This window comes from Mauremys reevesii, linkage group 18 (genome assembly GCF_016161935.1).
Source record: "Mauremys reevesii isolate NIE-2019 linkage group 18, ASM1616193v1, whole genome shotgun sequence".
Lineage (NCBI taxonomy): Eukaryota > Metazoa > Chordata > Testudines > Geoemydidae > Mauremys > Mauremys reevesii.
In genome coordinates, this window is record NC_052640.1 from 12,232,469 (window position 1) to 12,253,810 (window position 21,342).

General features: G+C 41.5%; 1 protein-coding gene across 10 annotated transcripts in view; it reads left to right on the forward strand.

The window, feature by feature from the left end:
* Nucleotides 1-18,470, forward strand: part of ADGRD1 (adhesion G protein-coupled receptor D1) — a 257,981-nt gene extending 239,511 nt beyond the window's left edge. For 9 of the 10 annotated variants that reach the window (XM_039504722.1, XM_039504714.1, XM_039504720.1 and 6 more), the window contains 4 exons: nt 7,771-7,897; nt 8,915-8,956; nt 12,732-12,824; nt 15,057-18,469. In XM_039504722.1, the coding sequence (XP_039360656.1) occupies nt 7,771-7,897; nt 8,915-8,956; nt 12,732-12,824; nt 15,057-15,152 (358 nt within the window). In that variant the 3' untranslated portion in view covers nt 15,153-18,469. Of the gene's footprint in view, nt 1-7,770; nt 7,898-8,914; nt 8,957-12,731; nt 12,825-15,056 lie in introns of all 10 variants that reach the window. The other variant, XM_039504723.1, reaches the window with a different exon arrangement.
* Nucleotides 18,471-21,342: the final 2,872 nt, after the last annotated feature.

Genomic DNA, 21,342 nt, shown 5'->3' on the forward strand with positions numbered 1-21,342 from the left:
GTCTCAATTTAGTCCGTAATTTAGCAGACAGGATGTCTGAAGTTGTGGAGATCAGATGCCTTAAACGGATTAGCTCCTCATATAGAACCAATAAAACTGATCTGTGAGTTATAGATCCCATTCTTAATAGCAATACAGTTTGGCTTCCTGTGAGCAGTAAAGCCTCTTCCTGGGGCTGCTAGTTCAATCATCAGTATTTGATATGGAGTGTGTCCTCAGAGCAATAGGAAAGAGGGAGAAATTAAATAAGGGCAAGAAGAAAACTCTAGTGAGTAGAATTGTTCCAAACCAATTGCAAATATAAAAAAAACCTATAAGGTCCGACCCTGCTTCTTGGCAAAAGTCCCACTGAATTTAACAGCAACAAGATTGAACACTTATTTCATATTATGTCGTTGACAGAAATTATATCCCACAGGCCCTGACCCCCTACATTTCTTGCACACCTTGCCATCAATGGAGCTAAGACAGATTACACCAGCTCCAGGATCTTCCCCTCACGTTCCTATTGACCAGGATTTCAGCTGGTATAAATCAGTGTAGCTTCATTGACTTTGTTGGAGCAGTTAACACCAGCTGAAGATCTGGCATTGCCTATGCAAGGATTGGATGTTATGCAAAGTTGAACAATAAATAGCAACCGGAGAGTCAAACAAAGACTTAAGTGGGATGACTCAGATGAGGAAGGTTACGCTCTTAAGTAAGGGTTATAGGATTGGCCCCTAAGAGGAGCAGGCAAAGGAGACAAGGTTTTGGGTTTTTTAGATGGAGATTTAAAGAGATGGAGAGTCAATTAGACAGAAAGCTCAGGAAAGGCTGATTGAGGCCATCAGGAACTATAAAGTTGTACTTGCAATAACATTGTTCCATATGTGTGAAGGGAAAGAACAGAAAGGTGGCCGCAAGTCCATGGAGGGGTTTAAAAGGAGGCTTTTTCAATACCTGGGCCCTGATTTGCAGGATTCATACAGGCAGGCCCAGTGAATAGATTTTGCACAACTGCCAGCAACTACCCTGAAGGAACCCCACTGATTGCAAGGGAGCCAGTTGCAGCATGATGGCCCTATGCAGTACAGATTCATTGCTATTGGCTCTTTAAATAAAAAAGTCAAAACCATTCTTTTAGCTCTGCATAGGAATTAAATCAGCCCACATCGAAGCATCTATTGCTGAACAAAGCTTTGCACAGCTTGTGCCTTCTGTGTAACTTGCAATCCATCCATTCCGATTGTTATCATTTTGACACAGTGAGAAACAATTCCTAGCAGTACAACAGGCTGATAGATACACTGTGCACAAACAATAATATTCCAAAGGCTGCGAAACACAGACTGAATATAAAAATGTAATCAGAACAAAAACAGCTCTGCAGTTCCCAGAAATCACCTGTTAACGAAGCAATAAGTGGTACATATTTGTTAAAAGAAAATTGAAAAAGAAAGTAAAAAGGAAGAACAAAAGCAAATCCCCCCTGGGTGCCAGTTCTGTCTTGCTCCCAATCAATTCAGGGCAGGGCTGATCACCACATACACAGATGCTGGAAGCAGACATTTGAACGGCGCTAGAATGCGAGACAGCAATAGGGATTGAACTTTTATCAGCTTCTGTGAGAAATAAACCCTTATATGGCTTCTAAAATTCTATGGGGCAGCTCATCACCACCTAGAATGTGCCCATGCAGATGTCTAAGTCCTCCCTTTATGCTGCCTGCCCACATTTCTCCTGCAAGCATGGGGAAAAGAAGAGCTTAAGGCCTAGATTCACCAAGAAACCAGCCATGCTTAGCGTGGCCACGGCTAACTTTTCAGTGCCTAGAAAAATCACTGGGATTCACATGCTTGGGCTTCCTATACAATGAATGCGTAACAATAGGTTCCTCCCAATGGGGTTCACAAAGGCCAGCAGGCTGGGTGGCTGCCTGCCTAAGATAGACAACAGGCGATGTCAAGGAGAAAGGAGTGTCCTAAGTCCTGCCCCCTCTCAGGGAGTTTGGCTTTTAAATCCAGGCTGCAGGGAAGCACCACCCTCTGCTTGGGATTCTCAGCTGCAAACCCTTGTTTGGGAATTAGTCATCTACAGCATTTCTTGCATAACTTGTAGCCCAGTGGTTAGGGTACTCACCCGGGAGGTGGGAGATCCTCCCTCTGCCTGAGGAGGAGAAGGGGTTTGACCAGGGATCTGCCAATGCTCAGGTGAGTGTCCTAACCACTGGGCTACGGGATATTCTGATGCTCAAAACTTACTTGTGGTGTTAGGCCTCACAGGCATGTTGGTCAGAAGAACACCCATCGTCCCTGGGTTCATTCATCACACTGGGGTAAGGCATTCAAGCACCTGCTGAGGGGCTGGAGTGCTCATGTGCAGAGGCAGAAATGGAGGCACCTAAGGAATTCTGCAAAAAGTTAGGTGCTGAATGAGCCTAGGTGCCTACTGGGTTTGGTGGCAGTTAAGTGGAAGTACTGTGAGTATCAGAGGTGCCTGACCCTGGGATTTAGGTGCCTAAGTCCCTTTGTGAATCTGCCCCTCCCCCTGGCACAAGACTCTACATTTGAACTGGCCGGTGGCAGTAGTGATCTGCTATTGGCATGGGGAAATAGGATATTTAACCCTTCCCTGGGTTGTGCCTCTGAGCAGCATGACTTACCTGGACTGCTCCTGGGGCGGGGCAGCTACATGGCACCTCTTTCTCTGCACTAGTGGTAAAAGACAACCTCCATCTATATTAATTGAACAGGGCATTGCTTATAGTCATCCAGCTGGGCAACAGCAATCAGGCTTTCCCATTCAGAGTCTTGAGATATCAAACTCGGTATTATCATCCTGGCTACCCAACTTCGTAGCATAAGAGCCAAAGGACCATGTTGATGCATTGTTAAGGTTGCTCAGTCTGAATATTCAAACACCAGCTAAGGATCCAAAAGCAACATGTACTTGGCTGTGTTGTATGGTTTATTATTATTATTATTATTAGGGCTAGTCTCCTAAACTCTTCATGTAGTCAGAAAAACAGGAATAAAACACAACATCTATGTGTAATGCATTCGAATTAACAAAGCTAGGGGACCCGTATCTTTTGCATTTTCTGAATTTTTTTGACCTTATTGTTGCTTAATGCAGCTTTTTGCATTTAATTTCCTATGCATTTTTTTAAAGGTCAAAGAGGAAATGAAACAGGGTTTGGGGAAGTGGAGGCAGAGGAGGAGGGAAGAAAATAAAAAAGGTCAAGGAAAAAATGCTGCCCAGCTCCTAGCCTGGTTAGTGAATCTCATAACTCCTTGAGCCAGTCATTGACACTTAGGGTGAAATTCACCCGTGCAACAGACTGGCATAAGATCTATGCACCACTTAAGCAAAATAGGTTTTAAATAGGATGTAAGTGACTCCCATAAGAACATAAGAAAGGCCGTACCGGGTCAGACCAAAGGTCCATCTAGCCCAGTATCTGTCTACCGACAGTGGCCAATGCCAGGTGCCATCCATCTCCATCCTCTGACGAACAGAGGCTAGGGACACCATTCTTACCCATCCTGGCTAATAGCCATTTATGGACTTAGCCACCATGAATTTATCCAGTCCCCTTTTAAACATTGTTATAGCCCTAGCCTTCACAACCTCCTCAGGTAAGGAGTTCCACAAGTTGACTGTGCGCTGCGTGAAGAAGAACTTCCTTTTATTTGTTTTAAACCTGCTGCCTATTAAACACACAGACCTTGTGCTGATCCTCTGCATAGGGTGAATTTTACCCCTAAACACCACCCAGTTTAAATGGGTGTGCACTTAAAGATGTACATGTATGGAGTGCCTCTCTAATTAGTGTTCATCTCCTGCCTTCATACTGCACATGGTCAATGTTCAGTCTTCAAAGGTCTATGACCTTTGTTAAATCAAAACCTGTTAAAAACGAATGGCCAGATTTAGTATTTAGGTGCCTTAAGAAGTAGAGAGAGAGGCCTAACTGATAGGGATTTATAAAAGCACCTAATTGAATAAAGCACTTAACTCCTGTTGACTTAGACACTTAACCTACTTTGATGCTTTTGTACATCACACTACATGACTATCTATATGGTTAGGCACCTATATACCTTTGTAAATCTGGCCCAAACTGACTAGTCCATAGTTTTCACAGAGTCTAGCCCACATGTCAGTTTTCATGTAATTCCCTCTTACTGAAGCATTGTTCAGATAGTGTGTTTAGAATAGTTTTGCAATGGGAACAGTGCATTTGTTGTGGTCAAATGACTCCAAATATGGCTGAAGTCATTTTGCTCAAACTTAAATTAAAAATTAAAACAAACTCCCCTTTTTTGAAGAAACCAAACAGGGACAAGTTTATCCCAAAAGGCAAATTTCATAGCATTGGATGTGTGAGAGACAGCAGATGGGTACCAGTGATGGGTTCATAATGGAAAGTGGTTTTAATATCAGATTAAATGAGAGATCTAAAATGTCTAAATGTCCAGATTCCATTTTCTCCATGTTTCCTAAGGCCCCTCGCCTGCAATGAGTCCTATGCAGGTGGACCCCCATTGAAATCAGTGGGGCTCAGCCCAGTCACAGGGGTTTGGTTTCCCCCACAAGAGTTCATTGCAATGTGGCAGTGGGAAATATTTCCTGTGTTGCTGTTGAAGTGAAGGACTTTAGCCTTGGAAAAAAATATCATCCTTGCATCATGAAATAATTCTGCACCGTTGATCAAGTTGCTCTCAAGACCAGCTTCTTTGAAGTGTCTATTGTAAGTGAATAACAGACCTCGGGGTTTATTGTTTTCCTTCAGTTCCTGGCTGACAGACCCTTTGCAGAATCAAATTGAATTGTACTAAAATATTTGTGGCCAAGGACACCAAGCTTCTCATTAATACATACATTGTAAGTAATCCAGGCTTTCTTCTCTGACACAACCCTTGACTCCATGCAGTGTTTCTACGTATTCTTTTACTCAAAAACAAAGATTTGTTTACTTGGGTCACTGAGATGACTGACTTGGCACTCAGTATTTAAAGGGATTTTTCCATTGAGTTATGCCAGGAGTAGGCAACCTATGGCACGTGTGCCAAAGGCGGCACGCGAGCCGATTTTCAGTGGCACTCACACTGCCCGGGTCTTGGCCACCAATTTGGGCTCTGCGTTTTAATTTAATTTTCAATGAAGCTTCTTAAACATTTTAAAAACCTTATTTACTTTACATACAACAATAGTTTAGTTATATATTATAAACGTACAGAAAGAGACCTTCTAAAAACGTTAAAATGTATCACTGACACGCAAAACCTTAAACTAGAATGAATAAATGAAGACTCAGCCCAGCACTTCTGAAAGGTTGCCGACCCCTGAGTTATGCTATACAACAGCCTCATTTTTCTCCTGTTGTTTTCTGTAATCATCATGGAGCCTTGCCCTAACAAAAGATATGCGGCTGTAGGCACTTCTCTCCTGCATCTACACCCTAACCCCACCAAAGGGGAAGTTAATATTGCTTGAGACAATATTATCTCCTGCATGGATTTCCCATTAGCAATCTGCAAGCTCCTCAGTGATGCAATAGTTCAGAGGTGGGCTGGTTCTTGGCTCCACCCCACCTTCCCTCAATATTCCCATCCTGACCTACTGATCTCCAACTTTACCACAGCCCCAGTTCAGTAAAGAACTTAACTTTAAGCATGTGCTTAAATCACATTGGCCTCAACAGGAGTTAAGCATGTGCTTGTATTTAAACACGTTTAAGTGCAATGCTCACTAGGAATTGGATTACTCACTTGCTTTGGGACTTGGGGCCATGTGCCGTTGTTAGGACTTAGACAGCTCCGGGAAGGAGGAATCTTTTTTCTCCACTTCCACTCTCCCCACCCCAGTTCCACCAGCGTTGCTTCCCTCTGCCAACAGAAGGCAGCATTTCTTCCTTGGTATCTTTCAGGATTTCAGTAATTTGAGGTATAGGGCATGCAAATCTCCTGCTCCTTTCCACCTTGCATAACTGAACTGCACAGGTGCCAGTTGGCTAATAGGCTTTGTGCCCATGAAGAAAACTAGGTGGTTTTTCTCCAGTACTTCCATGAGAGTTTTGAGAGCAAGCCCTTGCTGAATACTTTCTGGTAGTCCAAAGCTTTGGCCCAGACATGTCGCTGCTGAATCTTTTGTTAAGAGAAAATGGATTGTGATGGAGTCACTATGTACATATTCAGAAGCCACCTGGCTTCACTCTAACTCAGACCAACTTTCAGCAAGAAAATAAAAAAATAACTGCAAGCTAATTTGTTGTATATTGTAAGTTGTATATTGTTTTAACTGAATGCAGATGGAATGAGCTGTTCTCATGCTTTCCATACTTAGAAACAGACCAGATACTTTTTGTTCAATGCTCTTACAGCTGATACACTCAGTATTGATGTTTACATGCACACATGAAAGTTTCTTTAGTACAATTTATTGCTGAGAGTCAGTATCTCTCAAGGAAGTAGAGAGAACAATGCACTGAAAAAAAAAAGGACTTTTGGAGAGTAGACAATTATCTAAGATAAACAGTAATGCTTTGTGACTTCAATTTGGTCAGAAGTCCATGTCCTACATGCTGGCTGGCTGGCTGGTGTTCTGGTGCAGCAAAGACATCAGAACATCCTGAGTTAAATCAGCAAACAAATCCCAGAACTGCAGATTACCTTTCTGGAAATGCCTGATCATGCAAGGTCTCAGGCACCCCATGTGAAGTACTGAGCATGCTTAATTCCTTTTGGTGATGAAGATAAACATCTTGCAGGAGATTGAAAGCATGTTGCACCTCACACCATTGGGCCCTAATTTAGGAGGCTGTAGGTGCAGAGACATAAGGCCTAATTCTGATGACACATCTGTCTATATCCATCTGTTGTCTCTTGTCTTGTACTTAGATTTTAAATCCCTTTGGGGAAGGACTGTCTTTTTGCTCTGTTTGTATAGCATGTGGCACAATGGAGTCCTTGTCCATAGCTAGGGCTCCTCAGCACTTCAGTAATAATAATAAATAATAATATGGTTCGAACACAGTCCCCACTGCCATAGTATCTGAATGCCTCACAATCTTTAATGAATTGATCCTCACAAAATCCCTGCGAGGTAGGGAAGCGCTGTTATTCCCATTTTACAGCTGAGGAACTGAAGCACAGAGGCAAAAAGCATGGAAAGTATTTTAGGCACCTAATTTCCATTGTTTTCAATAGGAGTTAGATACCTAAATGCTTCTGGGACGGACAGACTAAGCAACTTGCCCAAAGTTACGCAGGAAGTCTCTGGTGGTGCTGGCAACTGTATCCACAGTTCCTTGACCACTGGACCATCAAACCTCTCTACTTATATATGGATGCATGAGCACTTGACAGGAGTGGTCTCCCTGAGTTCAGTGGGCTTCAGTTGCCCATACTCTGGAAGGCACTTTTGGATCTTTGGAGAGGAAAGCACTATATAAAATTGAAGATATTATTTTTATTTAAGTGTAACCAATGCGCTCTTATCAAATGACTCATAAGAATAATACTGATGAAGTTCTTTCTATGTGCTGTGAACATAAATATGTCCTACTTCATTTTTTTTCAGTGATCAAAAGCTGACATGGCTAATCATTTATACATCATCAATAAATCTGAGCAACAATCTGATGGCATTGTCTGTGAGAAGATTTTTTTTTTTTCAATCACTTGCGTGCCAAGAAATAATTGATAAAAGTCTCCCCTCGGATGTGTTAAAAACATACTGTTTGCCTGGCAGTTCTGTTAAATTTCCTGTCATTTTATCTTTCAGGTTGACAGCTAAGGCAGTTGCTGTATTGTTACCGATCTTGGGAAGTTCATGGATCTTTGGAGTTCTAGCTGTCAATGACCATGCAATAGTATTTCAGTATATGTTTGCAATATTCAATTCATTGCAAGTAAGTACATAATGCAGGCTCTGGGTGTTCAGACAATAGCTGTAGAGTACCGCAAGCTTGCAACTGACAGATCTTTAGCAATGTTTTCATTTGTGTATATTTTTCTGATCTTCCATACCCCTTTATCTCATAATCAATGCTATTTCTCCAGTCTCTGCATAGACAGTGAAAATACTGAGCAATTGAGAGAGGCCTCTAACAGCCACCAGATGAACAGGCATTGAACACTGCCCTTGACAGAGTTTATTGAAATTTCAGTTTCAAGAGAGTGAGGCATCAAGGACTAGATTTAACAGTGGATGCACCACTGAAATTTTTCAAGTCTGTAAAGTCAGGTTAAGATTCTGCGATCCCGAAAGAACCAAATAAGACAATCCTAAGTGGCTGGGTAGATCTCATCAGATTGAGCAACAGGGTATGCGTGTTGCATTTGACAAAGGTTAGTAGGAAAGAGGCCCGCTGATACGTACAGCACTTGTGATAGGAGGACAAGGTAGAAGGGCCCTGATCCATCGAAAGCATCCCTAGGCAGGAAAGGACTTAAGCATTTGCTTATAGTTAAGCAGGTTCTTGAGTACAGACATACAAGTAAGGGCATGTTTAAGTTCTTTCCTGGATCAGAGAGGTAAAAGCAGCACTTGTGAATTTTTTGGTTATCTCACAAAGGAATTCCACAGATAATCAAACAGATAATACACCATAGGGTCCCAGCTAGAGCTGGTTGGAAAAGAGCTTTGATTGCCAACAACTAAAATATTTTTGATTTTTAAATTTTTGGATTTGGAGGCAGACACTTTCTGTGAAAATTTTGGTGAAAACCCAAGTTCCTTAAAAATAAAGTAAAAGTTTTAGATGGAAAATTTTGACCAGTAGCCTAATGTTGTAACTGATGAAGTTAGGGAAGAATTTGACCCATTCATGCTCAATTGTAAATTTCGGTCTATTGCACCCATGCTTAGTGCAATACTTCAAGTAATAACCTGTACTATTCTTCTTCCCTTTTTTGGTTTCTTTTAGGGATTTTTCATCTTCCTGTTTCACTGTCTTCTGAATTCAGAGGTATGCCCTTTATTCCTCAGTCACAGTTGCTTAGCAATGTGTATGTTTTTTATATAGTCACTGTCATTACAATTTATGAAATCTTCAGGAAAGTAGGAACTCGGTAAAAAACTCAAGTGCCATGGGCATAAAACAAACAGCGAATGAACCCATTATGGGCACTTGCCTTGTCACTAATATTTGTAAGTTTCTGTGGGAGAAACATGAAGCTATCAGTGATTTTATGGTTCAGAGGACTCCTGGCCAACATGACCCCACTTCGAAGCACTGTAAGTCATTTAGCGCATTTAACCTAAAGAAGCAGAGTTTCCAAATATGTGATGATAGATCAGATTTCAAGTCTAAGGGGAAACGTACTGCTTGGGCATGGATGGAGACTTGCATTCTATGGGCAACATTTCTAAAGTGAGAATGTTTGGGTTTCAGAGCCAGAAGGGAAAATAAATATTAATCTCAACAAAACAAACTTTTAGAACTCACTATTCCCTTTATTAATGAGAAACCAGAGTAGAACATTTCCCGGGGACTTTTCTTGGCAGGATGCAACGTTTTTTACAGTGGACTGAAGGGGGGTCTTTTCATGCAAGGACTGTGTCACTGGATTGACTCCTTTAGAGCCAAAGCTTTAGCCAGATAAATAGGCCTTGCACAGGGAATTTCTACATGGACTGGAGCAGCCAGAATGCTCCCCTCTCCCAGGGCACTGAGCATAAAAGCCCAGCAATATGCCATTGTTACTGTAAATCAAAGGCGGCGATGGAAGCCGCTGTCAATGCCATGGGGTTGTTTTAATCAGTGGATCAGCATATATACATATACCAACTACTGACCACTCTTCTGCTTACCCCATGCCTCCATGCTACACATACGCATTGGAACCACTCCAGTTCTTCAGTGTTAAGGGCCTTCTCTGCCTGTCCAGGAGCAGGCAGGACATGGTGCTTGCAGTAATCAGGTATTTGCTGAACACCATCATCATGACCATTGTTGAATGTAATCATGGTCTCTGCCCCAATGACTTCATAGTGTTGGGACCAAGTACTGACTTCTCTAGTTGCAGTGGGATCGGAAGGAGACGCCAATGTGTAAAGCTAGGAGGGCTGGTAAAAGTTAGGAAGGAAAAATATTTAAATATCCTATTGTTCCCTGTACTCAGAGAGCCTCTTTCTCTCCATGACGCATCTGACTCCCAGACAAAACAACCCAATGGCCAGATATTTATATCTGACTTGCTACTTTTAAAAAACAAAACAAAAAAACAACCCAGCAACCTACTAAGGAAGGGAATTCATAAACTCCTCCAAGTGATCTTAGAGGCACTAGGTACTTCAGAGTCTGAATCCCTGGCAAACAGCAGAAATGAGCAATTGCTTTTGGAGAATATTTCTTATTAGCTCCACTGTACAGTCTCTATGAGGGTTTCTATTTAAAATAGACCTTCTGAAAAAACTTTAAAAAAAATGCTTTACTCCTCAACACTCTGTGTAACAGGGAGTCCCAGACATAGGAAAACAAAACTGCTAGCAATATTTCGACTCAGTAGGGTAAGGCAGAGATATAGGATTTTACAAGCAATACATAAGACCTGTTTGAAGAAATACTGTAAAAAATGGCAGTTCTCTTGATTGCCTGAGGACCCTGGCAATGCCGGAACTACAGAGCAGACTACATCCTTTTTTACCAAGTTATTTTTTGTTTTGTTTTTCAAAGTAAAAAGGAGAACAGCAACAAAAGTAGAGGGAGAATATAAACAACAATTATAGCATGCAATCACAGCGGGAGAAATATAAAAATGTACATATACAGCACAACAGGAACTACAAATATACAGACCACCTTACCCAAATTTGAATTGTAGCTGTCAGGAAAACTAGAATACGTTTGTGTATTTTTAAAATCGCCAACCATTGGCTCCCTTCTGCTTTCAGAATGGCAAAACTGCCACTGACTTCAAAGGGTGCCAGATCAATACAGTGATAATTAATTCTCTCCAGATTTACTAAGTCTCACAGATTGACATGCCACTGAGCTAGTTAGTTAATTGTCCTGTTTTTTCTCTACTAGTGTTCAGCAATTAGCATTTTGTAAATCATGCTGGATTCTAATGTCTAGGGGGTGGTATGGCTTAGTGACTAGAGCACTGGTTCTATTCCTGGCTCTGCCACTACCCTGCTGGGTGACCTTGGGCAAGTCACTTCCCTGCTCTGTGCCTCCATTTCCCCATCTCTAAAATGGGAATACTGATATTTCCCCTATATTAGCATTTAAGAATCATGTTTAATTGCTTTGTCACCTCCTAAAATGGAAACACACTAAACGGACATACACCCATCACCACATTTCTGGGTGGCATGGTTTTATTTTATCCAACTGGAGAGAAGTTGAATTTCATCAGAAAACATCATGTAGTTCATAAATATAAGGGTGCATGTAAGGCTGTAGCTAGGGTGGCTGGTGTTCTGTTCCCTGCCACCTGTAAATGTGATCAGACCCTCAAGTGCCAAATTAAAGGCAATGCTTTTAGAGAATGACAAAGCCGCACTAGGGCTTAATGACATGAACAGTCCCATTGATTTCAGGGGGGCTGTTTGACTGAGAAAGGTGAGCTGGAGCGGCATGGGGATATGAGCCCTGTTGTCACTATGAGGACATACTTCTTTAGGACTTCAGTGGAGCGGTGGGTATTTGGAGGATCATGGTGGGCAAGTTTTTCATTGACTTCAGTGAGGCCAAGATTTCACCCTGTGTGTGCAAAGTGAACATTATTCTTAAAGTGTGAAATTCACCTCTGCCTGACTGGCCAGCATCTTTAAGTCCCACTCCGGCTCTCCAGATAAGTGATGCCTAGGCCTCATGCTGGAATTTTAGCTACGTGCAGTCCTGCTCTGAAAAGTGACTACGTAAGATGGCAACTTTTGCTCAACACATCCCTCTGCATGTTAGTGACAAAAATAAATATTTCTTCCCATTTTTACTTCCATGGAGCCAGCACAGCATTGGGGGAGCAGGCTGCATTCTAGTCTGGCTCACAACCATCAACACAATTATTTACTAAGCTCCCAATGCTGGGCCAAAGCCTCTCTGCATAGACACCTGTTCAGCCATAATATAGAAGGTGATGGAGTTGCACTAGTGTTACTTGATTATTAGAATCTGCAGGGCTGGCAGTTTGGAAAAAAACAACTGCCTGGATCATCTCCCGTCAGGGAAAAACTTGCCAGGAGGGGTTCTGGAGAAGGAATTCTGATATCAGATCTCCTCATCCCATCAGAGAGAGATGGGTGTGCCTGTGCATTGTCAGGGTTTGCATCCAATGAAAAAAGAAAACAGGGCCCACCTGCAAACTTGGTGACTCACATAGAACCTATGGGATCCCCGGAAGACCAGAATGAACTGCACAAAGCCCCTTGTGTCTCTGGGGGTGCACCTGGAGGCCACAACCATTGATGGCTCCTGGCAGAGCAGTTACTTTGGAACTGCACGGAGTCCAGGGAAGTGCCCCCCTGAGTGCACAGATTAGCTGATACAATCAGAGCTTATATTTTTACTTATAAAATATGCAAATCTGATCACAGACCTATTGATAAACACTAAAATGGAATCCCACAATATTATTATTATTACTATACAGTAGAACGGCAAATATTCCATAGTAATATATGCATATGAACCCTCATCCATTTATAAAATAAAGACAATACTTTGTACCTGAAAATAAATAAAACAAGATAAGGATCATAATTTCCTGACCGCCTTCTAATGCCTCTTTCCAAAGGTTAGAGCCGCCTTTAAGCACAAAACCAAGGTGTGGTCCCTCACCAGCAGTTCCATTCGCAACATCAATGTGAAACCCTTCAACTCTGATATTGTAAGTACTCTCATCAATGCCATTTTTACCCTAATGTACTGGCTGGAAGGTTGTAGAGCAAAGCTCTGAGACTAACTGATTTTTTGGTTCCCTGGCAATTCTGGAAAAAAAAAAATCAAAAGAATTGTTTGATTTGGTCAAGCTGAAGTTAAAAACATATTTTATGGGGGGTTTTCAGCAAAGTGAAAAAGTTGGAAAAACTTTATTTTGTGTCCAAGGAAACATTTTTGTTCAGCCTGAAACTATGTTTCATTTTGAACTTTTTTAACACAAGCAAAGGAATTGAAGGGCTGCATTTACAAAACCAGGGAGTAGAGATGGAGAGAGGCCCAACTAGGGTGACCAGATAGCAAGTGTAAAAAATCAGGACAAGGGTGGATTCAAACCCGAGTCTCCCACATCCCCAGTGGATGCCCGGAGCACAACGCTAAAGTGGGGCGGGGGGGTGTCTCTTCATCCGTCCTTCCCCTTCACTGCTTTGTGTAGCCCAAAAAATTTGAAACGTTTCATTTTCAAAACGTTAAAAACGATTTGTTTAGACCTTTCCACAACCTTTCTTTTGTTTTGACTGAAACATTTTGCCCAAATAGACACAATTTTTGGCAAAATATTTCATTGGATCCGGATTTGCATTTTTATTTTTTTTTTTTTGGTGGGGGAAAAAAAAAGTTTCAGCTGAAAAATATTGCCCAGCTGTAGAGTAATATTGTGGAAAGAAAGATGAGATGACAGGGGGCACAGAAGTTAATTAGCACTTGTCTCTACAGTGTGTTCTATAGCCAGTGGCGATGGGCAAGTGTTGTGTTGTGACTATAGGAGATACTCTGAAAGCAGAGGACTAAATTCTGTTATCTGAAAAGCCAGTGGGTAAAATTTCTAAAACGTCAGTTTTGGGGCCTGATCCAAAGCCTACTGAAGTCATGAGAGTCTTTCCATTGTCTTCCATGAGCTTTGACCCAAGCCCTGAAAGAGTTTTCTTGCTATTAGCTTCAGCTGATGACCATAGTTTTTGGTTAGGGTTAGAGCTGGTCAAAAGTCAGAATTTTTGTTTCATGGGAAATTTCGCTATTTCAAAATTTTTGAAATTTTCAACCAAACAGAAATGTTGCAATCACGTTGGTTTCAGCCATCAGCTGGCAAGGCCTCCAGGATTCATGATTCCAGGGCAGCCCTGCCATGCAGACTCCCCCAGGGCCAGGGACTCCACAGCTTCCTGGCTCCATGGCTTCCAGACTCCATGGGCCAGCTGGCTCTCCAATGCTCACAGTAGTTGGCTCCCCGACTGCCCAACTCCCACAACCTTGGAAGCCAGCTGCCCCAAGATTCGAGCAGGCCTAAGATTATGGAAGCTCGGGGGCCAGTCTGCCTGGCGGGTATGCCCTGGAACCACAAACCCTGAAGCCTGTCCCAGGCTCCCGGCTTTGTGGGGGGGGGGAACCTGGAAGCCCTGTGTGCCCCAGCTAGAGCCTGGCTGTCAGGCTCCTGTGCCAGCTGATTCCCCAGGCTGCCTGACTCGCAAGGCAGCAGGCTCCCTGGGCTGCAGGGATCAGTCAGTCCAGGCAGCCAGCTGGCCTCAGAGTCTGGAAGCCCTGGCGTCCCCAAGCCTAGGGAGAGTCTACATAGCAAGGCTGTCCTGGAGCTGCAAATCCTGGAAGTCCAGGAGTCCCGACTCCAGGGCAGTCCTTCAGGTGTGCTGCCAAGGAGTTGGCAAGGTGGCAGGGAGAGATGTGAAACCTGCCTGACAGGCTGGGTTCTGCCTGTGTTCCTTCATGAGACTTGTCAAAAGTGACAAGTTGGCATGAAACATTTTGCTTTTGACAAATTGGCATTTTCTGATGCAAATTTGTTCCAGCAGACAATTTCCAACCAGCTCCAGGCAGAATACCTTTACATTTGAGTCCTACGAATAAACATTTGTATAAACAAATCAGTGTGTATATATGCATTCCTCTTTCTCCCCCCCACTCAAGCAGGGCTTAAGTTGTCTTGAGACAAAAGAAATGTATTTTATGAGAAAACTGGCTATTAGAAATGATAGCTTCTGAAATGATTGGCAGTGATCACTGAATAATACCCGACAATACATGTTAAATGGCTTCTTTATGGCGTGTGCTCTCAAGAGTCTAAGGTAATGTGGAGTCTAGATTGATGCCTTCAGGCTTTCATGTGCTCCAGTCAATAGCGATTTACCAGAAGTAGTAAATCTAGTTTCAATACTATTTTGTCTTCCAGATGACTGGGAATAGGCCGGGTACAACTCCTACAAAGATGAACACCTGGGACAAGAGTACTAATTCAGCCAATCGGATTGATTTATCAGCAGTCTGATATTAGACCCAGATTCTCTCTGAAAATCAAGCCATACCTTCAGGACCTCCAATACAGCCCCCACCATTATTTTCTCACCATTAATGCCAGTAGCAACTGCTCTTCTAATCACTGCCTAAGAAATTGGAAATTGCCACATTGCTTTGCCGAGTATGTACAAGTCTGTCCTCATCTGCCTCCCTTCCAGTGTGTAATGCAACCTACCACTTGGCCATTAGCAATAGCTGCAGAGTAACTAGCACTACTATACACTGGATGGTTTTGTCAGTGACGATGACAACACTAGAGATGGGAAGGTTATTGCTATCGAAATCTAAAGGTCACGTATTTCAGGAAAGATGCATCTTTGTGCTCTGCAAATGAAATGCTTCCTATTGTGATGTTGTAACGGGACTATTCTTGTTTAGCTGTGCACTCTCTGTTTACATGGAATATCTTAAGTAATCAATTATCCCAGTGAAGCTTATTAACACCACATTCTGCCAACAGGCATTTCATTGGAACATTGTAAGGAAGCCAGACCTCGAGGGGAAAAAAGAAAAATTCCAGCCATTCAGCCCACTCTATAGACTTGGGACCTATGAAGCAGATATACACTATGTCTATATACACACAAACAACGTGTGCAATATATATTTTACACACACAAGCACACACAGAGCTAACTTTTTAGATATTCCTTTTTCCAGATCTGCAATATATATAAATGGCTCTGACTGCCCTGCTCCAACCCGCAATGTTAGTTTCAGTTAAAGGGCGATTTCTGTCTGCTGACAAATCATAATAGAAGCTAGTTGTCTCAGTCTTTCAGATAGATCAACAACGGTCCATCACATGCATTTCACAAATGGAATTGACCTGTAGCTTCTGGAAATCAAAACCCACACTGTGACTTATCTTTCTCCTTTTAGCGGTCAGAATGAGACACTGAATTCCAACAAAATACTGTGAAGGTAGCAAGACTGCAGATGGGTCTGTGTATTGGTATCCAGACATCTTTTAAATAGACTGCAAGACAGTCTTTTGTGATTTAAACTACTCAGCATTCAGCAGCTTTTGCTTCCAATACAATTATGTAGTATCTTGGGGGGGTGGAGGGGGGACTCATTTTTCATTGGAGCAATGTCTTCCTGGTTCTTGTAGACTGTCAGTCGGTAATTGACTGAAGGTAGTTTGGACACACTGAGGCAGACCCTCAGGCACACTATTGTCGTGCCCACCCAGCGGGGTTGGTGGGGAGAGGACAAGGTGGCTTTTGCCACTGATACACCCCTATTCTCTTGAGGCTGGCCAGGGGCTAAGTTGGCCTCAAAAATATGCATCTTGCTCTATTTGCTCAGCCACAGTTGTTCCAAAGGGAACATTCCACCAGCTCAGTCTGCTCAGACCAAAACGATATTGCTGCCACGTCTTCTCTCTCCTAGCCATATCTCTAACCCCCCCACCCCCAGTGCTGCCCCAGCTCACCCGGGGATTCCCCTTCAGTAGGCAAACCCCAAGTAGTTTGTGCTTGCTTTCCCAATGCTTTGTGCCACCAGCTGTAAGGGGGCCGATGATTTGACCCAATGTTTTCAAAGTATCTTTCCCCACTTAATTTAATGTTTATACTTTCCACAGTTAAGGCCAAGGCTGATACACCGAAGTCAATGACAATCTCCCATTGATGTTAGTGGGAGTTTTATCATTGATTTCAGGGGACTGGGATTTGTTCCCTAACTAACTAAAAAGGGAACCAAATTCTGCAGTTATTGCACTAACTTGAACCAATTTACTCCAGACGTACACAGGCAAAACAGAGCAGAATTTGGCCCACTGTGTCTATCATAAATACGTGTAAATACAGACATTTATTAACTCTAATCCTGTGAGCAAAATAATTCTATTTTGTTGACAGCTAAATGTAAAAGCAGGGAAAGAAGAAAGCTAAATACTGCAGTGGCTCTCTCTCTCTCTCGCTCTATTGGCTTTTGTGCATAGGCTTGCTCTTAGCCCTTTAAGCATTGGAATAATTATTACAACTGTGTAAATATAGCAGACCCTTGTGGAAAGAGAATGTCTGTTCCAAAAGATACAATAGGAAGAGCGATTGGAGTATATGGAAGTAGGTTGTTGTAACAGAACTGTACTGTGATAACAGAGTTCAAAGTGTCTGTGTTGTGTGCTGATAAAATATTTAAACATATTTTTGATACTGAAGCACATTTTTTTAAAAACTGTGACCATGGATATAGATTTTAACCCTATTAGGCGATTTCTCTTCTAATCATTATGTTATAGTAAAAGTGATGTTGTGAATGAGTCATAGGAAATTTTTTTTTTTTTTAAATCTGGCTTTTTAAATATTTATAATTCCCACTGTGCCATTTTCTCACTTTGAATGTAACTCCTATGCTAAATTTATAGCAGTCACCTAAGTTACTGTCAGTAGCAATGATTATCATAGATCCATTTGAAAATAACATTTGACATACAGTACAACAGCATCTACTATAAAGGGTTAAGTCTATTTTTTTATCCAGGTATAACATATAATGTGGTCCCCAAAATACAGCAATAGACTCAATGAATCATGAACATGATTTTTAAACACTTTGGAATATGACATAGATGTATTATATAAGGAGTGAACATTTATTAACCCATATGTATTGAGACCTATTGAAGATACTGCAATGTTTTCCAGTACGTAACCTGTGTCCCATGCTTTATCAGTGCATTTTGAACATAAAGTAGTATATCTTGGTTATGTCACGTGAGTTTAGGAGTTAGAACACTGTATTATTAGTAATAGGAATGGAGTTTCTTTTGTTTGCTTCTTTAGTTTCTGATAAAGTAGTAAAAAACCACAAGCATACTGTAAATGTCCACCCACCCCCGCCCCCCCAGTCTGTTCATCTTGTTTGATTCTATGTATTTTTCACAGTTTTACTGAATGCAGAAAATATACTGAAATAGAAATGCTTGAAATGAATCTTCAAAAACAAACCCTGTTCTTATCCTCAGTCTTAAAGTATGAAAATCATGCAGTTTATTTATGGGCTTGTATATGGCAGCTTTTGCAGTATTCTTCGGGACGGCATCATTTTCTCAATGGTATGAAATCTTAATTGAATGAGATGTGAGTTTTAAATTAGATTATGTAGCAAGAATGATTTTGCAAGTAAGTAATGTTTTTTTCCAAAATAAAACAAAACATCTTAATTTTCTAACAAGATTTTGTGTTTGTTCCATTTAGTCACATGGGTTAAAGAACACTGGAAATATATAGTTTCTTAGGGAAGTACCAACACTGTGCTTAAGCATATCAATCCTTACTCATGTGAGAAGTCCCCCTGAAACACTCATAACATGTGGCCTAGTATCACCAAGATACTATGTAGGCAACATTTTTGTTTTAAACTTTAAACTTTCTTAAGCATATTTTTAGAAAAAAATCCAAATTTGATTTTAAAATGACCAGTGATGGAGAATCCACCAAGACCCCTGGTAAATTGTTCCAGTGGTTAATTACCCTCACCATTAAAAATGTACACCACATTTCCAGTCTGAATTTGTCTAGCCAGTGGATCATGTTAGACCTTTCTCTGTCAGATTGAAGAGCTCATCAGTAACTATTTGTTCCCCGTGTAGATACTTACAGACTAATCAAGGATTCACGTAGTTCAGGGGTTCTCAGACTGGGGGTCAGGACCCCTCAGGGAGTTGTGAGGGGGGTCACGAGCTGTCAGACTCCACCCCAAACCCTGCTTTGCCTCCAGCATTTATAATGGTGTTAAATATTTAAAAAATGTTTTTAATTTATTGGGGGGAGGGTCGCACTCAGGCTTGCTGTGTGAAAGGGGTCACCAGTACAAAAGTTTGAGAATCACTGATGTAGTTGCTGCAGAACTTTCAACACACAACCCCTGTGCTCAGGCTATGTGCTATGCAGTGAAGTTAAGGTGATCAGATGTCCTGATACTTGGGACTTTGTCTTATATAGGCGCCTATTTCCCCTCACCTCCTGTCCTGATTTTTTACACTTGCTAGCTGGTCACTCTAGGTGAAATTCACCTGTGCAGAAGTGTAGTGCAAGGTTTAGGTCTCACTTGAGCCCTCAGAAGTAGGACTTCAGTGGCACATAGCCCTCTTGCTGACCCTCTATACAGGACAGAATATCATTCTGGAATGAGGATTTGAGCCATAACAAAGTATATCTCAAAAGCTACAAGCTTTTGCCATCCCTTACTACTTTCACTTTTTGGATCCAGTTTCTTTTCCCTCCTCCTTATTTTAAACAGGTAATATAAACATAGGCCAGAAATACAACATCTCCATGATGAAACTCATATAGCACCAAGCAGCTTAATCATCACACAAGTGCAAAAGCATAGATGTCAAATGGTTTCAAGGTTAGAGAGAGGTCTAGCATAATTAATACACCACTAACTCAATTCCCACTGCTGTGTGCATACACACTGCAGTGTGTGTGTGTGTATTGTGTGGAGAAGCATAACCAGAGTGATTATATTCCGGGAAGTTAAAATGGAAGTTTGGGCTTTAGATGACAAGGATTCTACTGTAGGGGCTGAAATACTCTCCTTATATGCTATGAAACCTTACTTCTTTTGCCTAGAGCAAAAGAGCGTGGAATATACTGTAGTATCTTTTCCCTCTATCTTGTGAAATAAAGAGATTTTCTTTTACATTTATCATCCCGACAGAGTAATAAATGATATTCTATTGTGTCTGATTTACAGCATGTTTGCCTTTGAAGTATTTTCATTACATCTTAGGTTATGCTTGTATGACCTGATACCATTTACGTCATGGATAGTTATTGCTGTAATTGCCCTCGTTCAGACAATTTTCTTCCTCAATAATTCCTTATGTTCTTTGAATTGGAAGACTATCTTTCATCTTGTCAGAGTTGGTTACAATGCTAAATATGTCTGTAGCATATTTCCCAGAGCTCAAATGCATCAAATAAATTCGGAATTGAAAGGATGCCTCTTGCTTACTGTTCAGCATGTAAATAACCAAGCAGCTTCCTTGATTGGATGACAATTCTCAGACAATTAGCCAATAAGTACCAGAAGAGAGAGGAGCAGATTATCTAACTTAAAAAATTTTTTTTTAAAAAGGTCATTTACCTTCCCCCACTATTCTCCAGTGCTTGTTGTGTGAAAATTGGATTGACTGGGAGTTTCACTTTCCCATTTGAGCAGTCCCCTAGATGGGTATATGCCTAACACCAAGGAAGCAGAATGAGGCATATAGCAGGCTAGGCACTAAAATCCAAAGCCAAGATTTCATGAGTGATTCTGAGCAGTCAGCTTGATACATGATATAAAGGGGCCAGATTTTCAGAGAGCGGATAGTCAGCACCTTCTCAAAATCATGCCCTTTCAAGGTGTCTCAAGTTGGGCAACCAGAAATAGAGGCACCCCAAATCAGTAGCCCCCTTTGAACATGTTGGTCTAATTTATTAGGACCTTGACATTTTAGAAAAAGGATTATGACAACAATGGTATTGCTGCTTTCTGCCCCCCACAGCTTGACCAAATGTAGGGAAGTCTCATCACTAATCCCCAACCATTCATGCTCTATCCTCTAAAAATAGGTTATTGGGGGAATAGTGGACAATAGATTATTGGGAAAAAGACTCCAAGGCCCTGCTTTCACTGACTCGGAGCTCAAGGTTTCAGTCTCTAGAGACAGCTGAGTTGATGGCGGTTACGGTACCTTCCTCACAGGAGGCGTAAGTAGTATTTGCCAAGGTTTCAGGGACGCTTAGTGGAACGAGAGATTATAAAAAAAGCTTTGTGCTTATGCTATATTTTGCGCACAGTAAACTAAACATTGTGCCTTAAGACTTGCAGATGAGTAGTCAATAGAGAGCTCTCTGCCTGCATGTGATTTTATACATCTCTGAGATAAATCAGAGAGGAAAATATAAAGCCCAGCATTTAGGGACACCCTGGAGATTTGTCTTTCTTAGGGATCATTAAGTCCATGCATGAATCAATGTCCTGTGTTCGTTGATATGTACTTTTCCATCCCTGACAGTTCTCAGAGGGAGATTATGCTTCAGTGATGAAATGCAATCAAAACAAGTTATTAATACAAATTTAAAATATTCATTTAATTATTCAAAAAAAAAACCCATAAGACTTTCTGCTTTTTTAATGCCTTTCATTTAACTGACTTG